The sequence below is a fragment of the Triturus cristatus genome, chromosome 10, assembly GCF_964204655.1.
Source record: "Triturus cristatus chromosome 10, aTriCri1.1, whole genome shotgun sequence".
Taxonomy (NCBI): Eukaryota; Metazoa; Chordata; class Amphibia; order Caudata; family Salamandridae; genus Triturus; species Triturus cristatus.
The window spans coordinates 242,212,746-242,225,514 of record NC_140593.1 but is presented as its reverse complement, the minus strand read 5'-3'; the positions used below and the strand labels follow the sequence as shown (position 1 = coordinate 242,225,514).

Here is a 12,769-nt window from a genome sequence, read left to right as displayed (position 1 = left end):
CCTGGTTATCCCTTCATAAAAACACTAACCCCAGGGTTCTTCGTTGGTTTCTCGCCCTACAGCCCTTCTCTTTCGACACCCTCCACGTACCGGGAAAACTACAGGGAAATGTGGATTTCCTCTCCAGGTACCCTATGTCCGAAAGGCCCACACGTCCATTCCTGGGGGAAGGCAGTGTGATGAGGTCGCTGTTTCGGCCGCAGCCGATACACCCAACATGGCCGCCAAGGCGGCCACAACAGGAAGAGATAGCAGCGGTCTAGCGGGGGCGGCACCTGCCGCCAGAATCATAAAAACGGAAGAAGAAGAGGGTCGACGCTCTCGAGGAGAACGCCGGTGTATGGAGGAGACGCGGAGCCCAGAGGAAGAGAAGACAGCGACGGAAGCGCCATCCTCGAGCGAGGACGCCCTGGAAGAAGGCCACGCAGAGAAAAGAACCAAGGGGACAGGGGACGCCCTCCCCTTCAAGGCGAAAGAGACCGGTCCTCCAACAGAAGAGAAGGAGGCGGGTTCTCCCCATACCACGGCCCTAGAGGGTCGTGGAGACAGGCAAGTGGCCTTTACTCCCTCCTTTTCAATCAAGAAGTGGTGGGCGGGTCGGAGGGCCACAACCGACGGAGCACCATAAAGGACCCTCACCCTAGGCACGGCACAACTAGGGACACTGGTGGCGGTGTGCACAACCCTACCCCCTTTGTATACCAAGAGACCAGTGACTAAAAGCCCTTTTGTTTTCTGTCTCTTTTTTTTTTTCTTTCCTTATTTTGTCCCGACAGGTCTCCCGGAGCTGCTTTACCTCGGTTAACACAGTCCAGGACCAAGAAGTGAAGACAGACGACCGACCCTCAAAAGCAGAAGGACCTTTGTATTTTCCTTAGCCTCCACGCTACTTGTTTGTTTATTTTTCTTTTTTTGTTTCTTCAACCCAAAACTTTATTGGTCGCTGACAATAAAACAAAGAAAAGTAACTCGCCAAACAGTCCTACCGCCCCTATTTTACCCAGCAGGGACAAAAAGGGGAGGGAAGGGACCGACCCAGCAGGGCGACATTCTTACATACACATTTCCCTGCACCATACTATCACTTTGCATCTGTAGACCTAATATTGGCTTCAGATGTTTGCTTTGCCTAAATAAAATATAAATCTGTCACAAGGTATGGTCCAACAGTTCCCTGTTACTCTTTGAAATCAAATTTTAATTGGATTGAAAATGCAGGTCTTTTCAGAAATATTTACTTGAAGACCCAGTTTATCTTAACTTCGTTAAGCAGGGATTGGATACATTGAAAAAAAAAAGTAATTTAGCTATCATAAAGGGCGCAAACGAAGAAGCCCGTAGGGGACTAACTAAATTTAAAGCTGATTTTAAGAGAAGTCTAGTGGCCAAAGAAAACAGTTTTCATGTATATTAGTGTTAACTGTACGATTTAAAGTTGTCAGATGTGGAATAACTTGCCAATTTCAGCCAAAGTAAAATGCACAAAGGACTCCTTAACCCAGATGGGTTATTCTTGGGGTCAATTTAACTATTCAGATATTTGTGTTTTATTGTACAAAGATGCTTTCACCATATAGCTCCTTTGACCACAATGGATCTGTATAATGTTGGTTAGTCAAGAGAGATTTAGGCGGGCATGTCCGAACTGAAGGCTGAGATTATTTTAGAAACTGGCTAGCACCTGCCCAATGGGAATTACACAGGATGGAATATTATTCCAGCTGAAGTTCAAAAAGCCCCTTTTCCTAACCAAAGGCCTGTTTTGGCCAAACCATTTACTTCTATAATGTACACCCCCTGACCTCATCCAGCCTAGCAAACATTGTTTTCCAAAGAATAGGGTTGTATATTAAAATGTGTGCCTCTATCTGTGTAGCTTTTTCTTTTATCCTTGATTGTTTCCCTCTAGCAGTATGACTCCTTTAATTAACGGTTCTCACAAGGAGGGACGGGGCGTTGAGAAGGTCCAGCATACATACCCCAAGGCGTAGAGGTCAGAACAGCGTATGCAGTTTGTAAGGAGGAGGACCAAGAGGTCACGCAGGGAGAAGGAAGGGCCAGGGCGGGATACTCCAGATAAAGGAAGGAAGGGGGAGGGAGAGCTCCTATAAGGAGCAAGGTCCCTCACACACTCAGAGAGGCGTCCTGCTTAATCATAGGAAAGCTCTTCATTGCGCCGGCGCTGCAATGCCCAACGGGCCCGCAAGGGGGCTCTTTGCTGGAGATCTTCAGTGTAGTTTGCGGAAGGGCCATGGAGGATGGGGTGTGGGAGCATGTGTGAGATGAGTAGAGTGGGACTTAATTGGTTGACCAACTGACCACTCCCGCACTTCACCTTGAGCTGAAGCAGGTTTAATTTTCCCAGTCAGCCAGGACTTATGTAGTCTGTTTTATTCATAGCATCAGCGTCCAGCGAATAAAGTTCTTTAGGACTCTCATAGCTATTTTTAGACACACACTCACTCCCACACTACTCATCTGGAACAGGGCTTTAACTGGCTGCTTAGTTAAGTAAAATAAAATGCTTTTAAATGTATGGTGGGTGTGTGTGTGTGCGCGCGCGCATGAGGGTCACAGTACGTTTGTGTGTCTTTATGTGAGCATGTGAATGTGTGCCCATAACTGAGCATATGTGACAGTGAGTAATAATGAAAGATTGAATGTCAGTAAATGAGTTTGAGTGAGTTCTAAAAAGTCAGTGAGTGAAAATAAACAAGAATGTGTGGGAGGTAGTGTTCGAGACTGCAGAATGTGAATAAGAGTGGGTGACAGTGAGTAAGTGCAACTGTGAGTGAGAATGAGTCCTTGAATGAGAAGTGAGAATGAGTGAGACTAAGGGCTCAATTACGGGCCCGGCGGTCCTTGGACCGCCAGACTTGGAGGCGTGGTGGTTTGACTGCCCCATAACTACTTGGGAGGCAGGGCGGGGGACAGGGATCAGACCTCCATGGGACCGCCGACTCCGCCAGGGAACTGCCATTCCCTGTAGGTGGCACGGTGGTCCTGAGGCTGCAATATGCTTGGTGGGGCCTTGCGTGATGTGAATACACACTGGGGCACAATATGTGCCCTCCCTGTGTGCATGCACACCAGTTCCTGCAGGGCATTGACTTAACAACCCACCTCTGCGGGACCGCCACACCGCCTGCCAGACCACTCCCCCACACTGCCAAAAGTCGTAATTAGGCCCTTAATGAGTGAGTGAAAATGAATGAGTGTGAGTGAGAATCTGTTATGTTTGTGAGACTGCCATTTGACCTGACATACTCAAAGTAGTAATTGACTTGCAGAAGCATCCTTGGCAAAATGCCAACATTACCACACTGGAGGTAATACTTGGACATGTGGGTATCCATATCAGAATGCTGCCTCACACATTGAAGGTAAATCTTCATGTGGGGCACATTGGATTAAATTCTTTTCATAAGGGAGGACAACAGTGGCCTGTGAGAGGGGGGTATCCATGACCAAATGCCCATGGCATACTAGAGGTAACTTTTGACATAAGGACTCACATAGTATATAAACGACAGTAATGGCAAAATTGTGGGACTTTCATATTGCATGTAATGTTGAGACTAAAGGGCCACTAATAACAAACGGTTGGAGGCACCCAGAGGACATTTTTGTTTTTTAAATGGGTTCAACTTGTAAGGGCTTTCAGGTTTTTAGTATATTTCTATGAAAGAGAAGTTTTAAAATGCAGTATTAGACCAATTTATTTTCAACATTATCTTGGGGTAGAGGCCCCAGAACCTTTCCCAGAAGTGAGACTCACTTGCTTTGCTTTCCCTCTAAAAGTCAGGTAAATGTTGGCTTGGCATGTCATGTTGACACCAAAATAGAGGTGATATCTAAAATAGGCGTTTTTCTGTGTTATAGTACTCGTGCCATTATTTTGGAACTTCAGATATGTTAATTATTGTGATGCCATCAAAATTAGTGGCGTGTGACATTACTTCCTGGGAGGATTCAGATGGAAAACATCATAAGATGTCACTTCCTATATTGTCATTAAGCTAAAGAGTGTGATATCATTTCTGCTTACTTTTGTAATTTGGTCAACCGATGTTATGCACAAACATGAATGGAGGTGATTGGAGGGACTTAGGCCCAGATGTACTAAGGACTTGTCTTGTCTTTGTGTGACGCAAGTCATTGCAAGTCCATAGCTGGGATTTACAAATCCACACAAGTGGCAATTTGCGCTGCCTTACATAACTTTGTAAAGAAATGTAACACAACGCAGTGGTTTGCTCTGTGTTGAGATTCATTATGTTGTGTAGGTGTTCCATAAGTGGATCATGCATTGCCCTACACCCAACCATGGAATTTGACATAATCCCAGATTTACAGACACTTGTAAACCTGGCATTGCACCAAAATGGTACACCTACCACGGAGAGGCGCATTGAAGAGCAATCTTTATTTCTCTTCGTTGTCCTCTTTCTACACGCGCTGCATTCTGCAGCACACATAGAAAGAGGGATTGCCTCCAAGGATTGTTTCTGTGCAGGAAGGTGTGCCTTCCTGCACAAAAACAATCCTGCTCATAATGCTGACATTCTTGCACTATGATGCAAGGGTCCTTGCGTTGGCACTAGGGAGCACACCGTGCACCAGAGCAAGGAGAGAGCAGAAGTGCTCTGTATCTTTGTAACAATGGAATAATTCTGCTCCCTCCTTATTATGCAAAGCAGCAAGTTCCCTTGTTGCGTTGCGTGAAATAATAGTAAATAGGTGTATTACACTTGTTTTCCACAAAAATGGGGCACTTATGATAATAAGCATTGGTTTCTTCTGCTTTCAGAGGTGGCCACTGTAGCTTCCTTAAGCGAGAAGCAACTGTTTGGAATTTCTTGCAGTTATCCTACTGTGTAATCTTTTAGCTAGTTGTTAGGCATGCTGGCCTAGACTACCGGCAACAGTTGTATAGTTTTCGGCAGGGATGAAGTCTAGGGTTCCTTGAGGCGCTGAAGTTGACTTATAATCGTGCCTATTTCAGAGCTGAAGCTGTGATTTGTCCCACGGGATTCCTAGATTCCCATGCTTTATGATGGTCTTGAATATGAGAGGTTTGTAGAATGAGTCTTTGTCTGACAATTGCGTTCCTGGTCATGGCGGTTTACGATTAAGGTTGCAAAAATAGCTATTATTTGTGGGAAATGGCATCCTTGTACTAATTTAATAACTTGTCTCTGCGCCTGATTTGTGTTTAAAATATGGCAGTGGTTAACTTGATGTAATTGAAGTATAGCAATCCCTGAATATTTTTTTCATCTAATGTTTGTGTTTTTTCTTTTTTTTTAAGTTTCAGCAATTATGCTCCAAATCAGGAAAAGTCTGTGGTTAACAAAATGCAACAGAAATATTGGAAAACAAAGCAGACCCTCATTAAGGTCACAGGGAAGAAAGAAGATGAACATGTGGTCTCTTCTGATGCAGACTTGGATGCCAAGCTAGAGGTAAGTGATGATTACGATAGTACCATTTGCCATTTTAATTTAGCTGAGCGTGATTTGTAGCCTTCTGGAAAAAATGTTTTTAGAAACCAAATGGTGGAAGAAAACATTTGTGCTGGTATATTATATTTCTTTCTCTGTGGGACAGTTTTCAGTTTTCCCCAGTTCCCAAAAGGAATAAAACCAACCTTTTCTGGTGTGATGTAGAGACTTTTAGTTGATTAGAAAACTTCATGTAATTAAATCGTGAATGAAAAAAATTACATATAGGGGCTTTGATTTAGCCCTTTTCAGCTATTGATTTGTTCGGCTGTCGTTCATTTTGCTTCTGGCTACCACAGCATGAGACCAGCCACCCACATTGTCTCCCTTGCTCTGAGAGGGATGGAATGTTTTCCTGACCAAATGCGCATATCCACCTAAAAATTGAGCATGTTGGTTCTATGGCTGTTGGGCCCAATACTTTAATTTACAAGTGTTTTTCTTTCCGTTATCATTTGTTTGCATTTTTTTTTTTAAATCCTCCTATCGTGTTTAAACTTTTTCATTTTCCAGTAATACAAAGCCACTAATCACTTCATCTTTTTTTTTTTTTTTTTTTTTTTTTTTTTTTGTGCGCTAATAAGCATGCTATTTGTCTGATGTGCATTAAAATTAGGGATGGGCGGAACTCGCATAGTTACATAAATACTTCATGAGATTCCACGGAGTTCTGAGAGTGGGCAGAATTGGCATGCCACGCTAATTTTTAGCGACAGGAGCTTGTTCAGCGAGAATTGCACCGCGTGGGACACAGCTTCTTTCTGCTGCTCGAGAAGATTTCCTACTTGAGCGACTGCTTTCTCTGTGTAAATAGTCGTAACCTGCTGCGACCGCCTACATCAGGAAATCTCACCGAGAGGCATTCTAGTGCCTGAAAATCACGCTGGGGGATGCAAATTCTGGCTCACCAACTTAACGTTGGCAAGCCGTGCTTAAGAAAAAACTCCGCCGTGCAGCAATTGATGGAGTTTTGCGGGAACTCCAATTTCCAAGAACATGATCCACATGGATAGTGGCCTGTTATCGGGGTCAAGTTCCAGAGGTTGGTGATAGTTTCCCTCTTTGGCTGTGGTGTCATGGGTCTGGTATGTACCAGGACATCCTTAAGATACTTGGTCCTTGGGTTAGCGTATCTCGGTTTGGACCAGTCTAAAGATCCTGAGGTTAGGATTCTCTAGCTTTTATTGGCAATCTTTTTCACTGTGTTTGAAGCGACACTGTAGGTTGTAACACAGGTAAGTGTGTCATTGCCTTTGGTGTAGCTTCTAGGAGGCTCTCTAGGCGGATCCCTTGCTCTTTTTTTGTAATTATTTTTAATTGTTCCTGGCGGGTAGTCTCTGGCTTTCCGTTTTTTGCACAGTTTGTTAGCCTGTGACTTGTAGTCCTCTATTTTACTGCAGTTCCTCCTGATGCGCAGGAATTGACTGTAAGGTAGGTTCTCTTGTAGGGGACGTGGATGGAAGCTATTATAGGAGAGAAGACTATTTTGTGACGTATGTTTGTAAAAGGTCTTGGTGTTGTCCTCTGCGTAGATCGTGATATCTAAAAAATCCAGTTGTTTATGGTATACGTGAACTTCATAAGTTCATCCTTGCTGCTGATCTATCCATTCATTAAATTTTGGTAAGCTATCCACTGTCATTCCATATCACAATGATATCATCTATATAACGTTTCCAGAATAGGATCTTTGAAATAAACGGGTTGTCGTCATTCAGGATGTGGTTTTTCTCAATTACTCGCATAAAGCAGGGCAAAGGTGCTGCCCATTGAGGTCCCGTGGCATTGAAGATACAGTTTTCCATTATACTCCAAAAAGTTCTCCGTGAGGGCTAGGCAGCTGCATTCTAGCACAAAGTGCCTTGGTGTGGTATATTCCCATTGTTGTGAAAAGAGGATCTCCTCAATCGTCTCCAGTGTCTTCTCTTGTGGGAGGCGTGTATACAGGCTTTCCACGTCTAGGCCTACTAGGCACATTGTTTCCTCACAAAACGGTTGGTCTTTGAGTAGATTTAGTAAGTCTTGTGTATCCTTCAGGTATGTCGATGTCCCTTGTACCAGGGGTTTGAGGAAGTAGTCTGCAAATTGTGAGAGGGGCTCTAATACTGAGCTGATCCCTGAGACTATTGGGCGTCCTGGTGGTGGTGGTGTCCTGTTTTTATGTGTCTTTGGTAAGGAGTAAAAATACGGCACTCAAGGTGATTTTGTCTTTGTTTTTTTGAGATCCAGGAGTTTATTTCCGCCTCGTCAGTAATTAGTTCTATGGTCCATTGCAATCTTTCCGTTGGGTCCGATGGTAGTATCCTGTAGAACTTTGTGTCTGATACCAGATCCAGGCATTGTTTGTCATAGCCTGCCTTGTTGAGTATGACGATGCCTCCTCCCTTGTCCGCCGGTTTTATGATCAGATGTTAATGTTGGTGGAGTTCTTCAAGAGCTTTTTGTTCCCGCTTAGTAAGGTTTACAAAAGTTTTTTTACCGTCTGATACACTTTGTCTGCCTATTTCATGATGGCTTGTTTGAAAGCTTGTATTTCGACCGGTATCAGATGATTAGGGGGGTTGAAGGTGGATTTCCGTCAAAGGTTGGTCTCATTGTCCGTAATGTGATCCCCTTTGTTCGCGAAGAATGCCTTCAGCTTGATCTTCCTACAAAATTCGCACTGTAGCTTGAAGGTGTCTAGTGGTGGGGTTGGCTCGAAGCCTAGGCCTCTACTCTTGATCCTCCGTCAGAGTCCAGTCTGTCAAATTAACTACTAACGAGTTGTCGTACTTGGTCCTGGCCTCTCCTTGGACATACTGCGAGTCTGGACCAGTCGTTCTTGTTCTGTCCAAGATACTCCTTTCTTTCTTCCACTGTAGTTGTTACGGCCTCCCTAAAAAAAGGGGGTCTCTGTTTTGTGTGGTGCCACCATTGGTCCTACAGGTGGTGGTCCCTGCATGTAAGGGTTCATCCACCCTTGGAAGTTCGGTATGTAGGGTTGGTATATGGGACAGGGATGGTTGCCATATTGTGGTGTTCACCAGGTATTCGCCCAACGGCGTTGTTGGCGTCTGTTCTGACCCCTCCCACGTCCTGGGTTTGGTGTACCGTCACCACTCCAGTCCGAGTTATCCAATGAATTATCACCAGAAGTTCCTTATCACTTGATTGATCCAGTACTGTGTAGTCATCTCTTGTGTAAGGATGCCTTTTCTCTTGAGAAAATAGTTTCAGATCTTTTCCCAATTTCTGTATTTTCTTCTGTGTAATGTAGTCCTTGGTTTCATCCATCTCTTGGTTTATCCCCTCTAACCTTTTTTTGTAGACCGAGATGTGTACTGTAGACTTGGGCTTTGCCTCGCTGACTTGGATCTTAATTGTTAAAACGGCAACTAGACTTTCAGAAGCTTTGACAATAAAGACTAAATAGTCTCTTGTGCACTTCCATGATATTGCCGACCAGTCTTTCCTGAATACAATATCTTGTAGGAAGATTCGTGGTGCATTATGGACCCACAGTCCTTTCGGTGCTACGTTGGCACCAAGGTATTCGGTCAATATTATACCATGGATGGCTGTTCTTACTTGTTCTTTTTTTTGGTTTACGAGAGTTTGTCCCATTCGTTCATCTGTGCTAGGGTTTGTGTAAGCTCCTTCTCTTGTAATAGTGCCGATGAGATCAATGCGATCTTATCATCTGTATAACTGAGTCCTGGATTCACAACCATAATACTACATCTACCATTTATAGTCTAAAACAAAAAGATGTAGACGTTTTTTTTTTTTTTAAATGGAATAAAAACCGGTTCCAGGTATAAAATTGGATGTATTAGACAATACTAAACGATCATACTTTCGCAACATTATCACCTCTCTTCACCACCACCCGCCCCACCCACAGCAGCTTTCCAGCTCCATCAAAACTCAATGCTGTACACCATGCTTACCTGTGACAATGCCACTTTTAGCATGTGCTGCAGACCCCTGATTCTAACCCGTTAGAAAAACCCAGTGCATTTATGAAACTATTATGGAAATTTGTGTTTAACATGCGATTCAAGCTTCCACTCCTAGTAGTTAGATCTTTGTTTGTACTTTTACTGCAGGCTTTTCTGTTTAAACCTTATGCCTCAGACTCCAGTCCTAGTGAATTCTCTTCAGGCAGTTCATTTAGTGTGAGCTCTATATCCCCCACAGTCCAATAGTTAAAATGAAGAAACTTATAAAGCAAAGTGTGATTTATTGCAGCAATATAAAAAGTAGGACAATATGTGCCTGGTTTTGTCTTAATCTGCAGTGTGAAAACTAGACCCTGTGGGCATTACTACAGTGTTGTAGATGTTGGACAGATATGTTCACTCAGTATAATTTCAGCAATGACTCTAAATATGCATTCCTGAAATTGGACAGTATAGAAATCCACAAATGTGTGCATTATTGCCAAACTGAGTTTGTGATAAGAGGTACTTGTGACCACTAGATTAGGAAAAGGGACCTAATATGGCAATTTATGGGCAACTGGCTCTGAATTGCATCAGATCTAGCTATCGCATCTGCATTTTAGTCCCAAGCTATTGACATTGGTGTTTTTTAGCTAAATGTACTTCTAGTGCTTGTTTGCCAAAAGTGTTTCTAAATTATAATTGGTAGAGGATAAGTGTGTTATCTATTCAGTTGTATTAAAATCTGATTTAATTTATGACTTTCGTGTAAAACAGCATCAATGTGGCACAACCATTCCAAATAATGTCTCCTAGTTTTCCCAATCTCCCAACCCCTTTAAAACTGCCTGTAAATACCAATCGTTGTATTCAATATTGCACCTTGTGTTTTTAAAAATACACCATGTGTCACACAATTTGGGGGAAAAAAAAGTTTGGCCCTGAACCCCAAACCCTCCTGTCAGGCAATCTCTAAATTCTTCCCAGTCTGTTTTAAACCATTCTCTTTATCCAGACCTTCATCTGTACCAGTCTCCAACAATTGGCTTTCCAAAATGTTTGTTTTGATGACCTCTCGGTAATTTTGAGATTTGTGACCTCATTTGCTGGCTTGCCCTTATAAATCTGGTTACTTCTCACAGTTCATAATTGAAAAGGAACCGCCTTAAACAGTGCCAGAACTGCTAGTTAGGAAGCCAACAGCAGGTTGTTGAGGGGTTTGGAAATGGTGAGCAGTGGTTGAGTGGGTGATCCACCTACTTTGCTTGCATTCCAGTTCATGGTCCACTTGCTTTTTCAATGACCGAGCATTTGTGGGGAATTCTCCTATGTGCCACCTGAGGAGTAGTGGGCAGATAGCCTTTGACCTGCTCAGAACAGACAACTGTCTGTTTCGGGGTTTTGTTCGAATTTATCCTTCATTGCAACAATGCGCTTGATGAGATGTAGGCAATCTGGATGGACAGGGATGCAACTATGCATGGTGAATTTAGTTTGTTGAAGATGTCTTCAACTCTGGAATAGCAGGGGTTGTGAGGTAAACAGCAGCCTACTTTAACACTTCAGATGGCTGAAGCCCAACCCATCTCTCCCTTCGTTCCATTAATGGGCACAGAATACCAAATTAGTCTTACAAAATGTATCAAGGTAACTTCTAGGTGTTGTTTATTAATGAACCTATGATTCAGTGTTGCATGACGAGTCTAGAAAAATAGTTAAAACTGTTGGGCAGCTCCTTGGATCTTTTCTGTGTAGTTTTACCTAATTTATTTCTGTTTGTGTATTCCAGCTGTTTCATTCAATACAAAGAACAGGCATGGAGTTACTAAAAGTAATTGAACAGTATCAAAGAAGGATTTGCTGTAAGTAACTTAGCGTTTTGTGCACAATCATGGACTGTGAGTTAGAATATTTGGATGGATTTTTTTGCTTTAGTCTCCATGTACTATTTCATGGCACTAGCATTCAGCCAGCAAACCTCTCTGCAAAAAGAAAGAACTAAATGATGGATAAATACGGACAAGTTTTAGACTGATTAGGGATTACTTTCAGATTAAAGGCTCTAGACTCAAGCAAATCTTGTCACTTTGTTTTCTAGTTTGTACCTTTATTAATAGATGGACAGATTTGTTATGATAGCCAAGGTTTTGGAGAAGCCAGGCGGTCGATTTTTAGAACAGTTTCCTTGATTTGAAGATTATTACATTAAGAATATTGCCTCAAACAATGACAACCTGCTTAACATTCTCACAAAGACAAGCAAATTAGGGTAGGATTTATACTTTGGTTGACTGGTTAATCCGTCCCAGCGGTGGCGGATATCCCGTCCTCCAAAATATAAATGCTATAGAATATAATGGGATTTATATTGCGGTGGACCGGATATCTGTCACCGTTGTGACCGAGTAACCCATCCACCAAAATATGAATCAGGCCCTTAGTTATTAATTCTTCACCGCTTCTATATCTAGTAGCTTGCCAGGGAAGAGGCAATAGTGCGTTAATCTAGAGTGAGCATTATGTTTGCATTAGTGATCTAATATATTTTGGAGCTAAGTGTAGAGGCATGCATAGGAAACATTTGAATATTAACCCAGGTTCGATAACAATTCACATCTTTATTCAGAACCATGTGCAAAAACTTACTTCATTTGTTTGAAACCTGAAAATGGTGACGCTAACATTTATTTAAAAAATATAAATGTATTTAAACAAACTGTCGTATGAAAATAATGTATCCGTTCTTTTGCACAATTTTTAAGAAGGTCCATACTTCACACAATATTCTGTGAAACGGATTATTTTATTTCGGTTCTGTAATACCATAAATCCTTCCTTATTTGAGCGGTTTACAAATAAATGATAATGCCTAAGCATGAAATCCAAGAGATTAATGATTGACTTATTACTAACATGGCTATTACTTGCTTATCCTACAAAAGGTCCCTGATTTTACTTCAAATGTTTGTTATAAACGCTCAAACATTTTGATTGTAACAAAATGTGAATGATTTTAGACGGCTCATAACTGGCATTGAAAGCTCTTAAAGCGGCCTGTACCAATAATCAGCAATCACTTAGGTTTTCAGTAAAATTTGAGCAATGAGTTCCTTGATCACGTTCTTAAATTGTAGTTGCTCAAAAAAAACTGTGATTGTTGAGATCTGGGTGATGAGTCATTAAACTTGTTTATCAAACCAGTTTTTAAAAAAATCATAAAATGTAATAAGAAACTGACACCAACATGAATTAATGGATTAAGAAACTAGACCCATGGATTTCTATAGTTCTAAAACAAAGCACCAAGGAACAGCAAAGCCAAATGAGGTACATTTTCGTGGT

The 12,769-nt window shown here is 42.2% G+C and overlaps 1 protein-coding gene across 4 annotated transcripts in view; it reads left to right on the top strand.

The window, feature by feature from the left end:
• ICA1 (islet cell autoantigen 1) overlaps positions 1-12,769 on the top strand; it is a 369,010-nt gene that overhangs the window by 81,643 nt on the left and 274,598 nt on the right. For all 4 annotated transcript variants that reach the window (XM_085630894.1, XM_085630896.1, XM_085630893.1 and 1 more), the window contains exons 2-3: positions 5,312-5,465; positions 11,217-11,289. In XM_085630894.1, the coding sequence (XP_085487020.1) occupies positions 5,312-5,465; positions 11,217-11,289 (227 nt within the window). The remainder of the gene's footprint in view (positions 1-5,311; positions 5,466-11,216; positions 11,290-12,769) is intronic.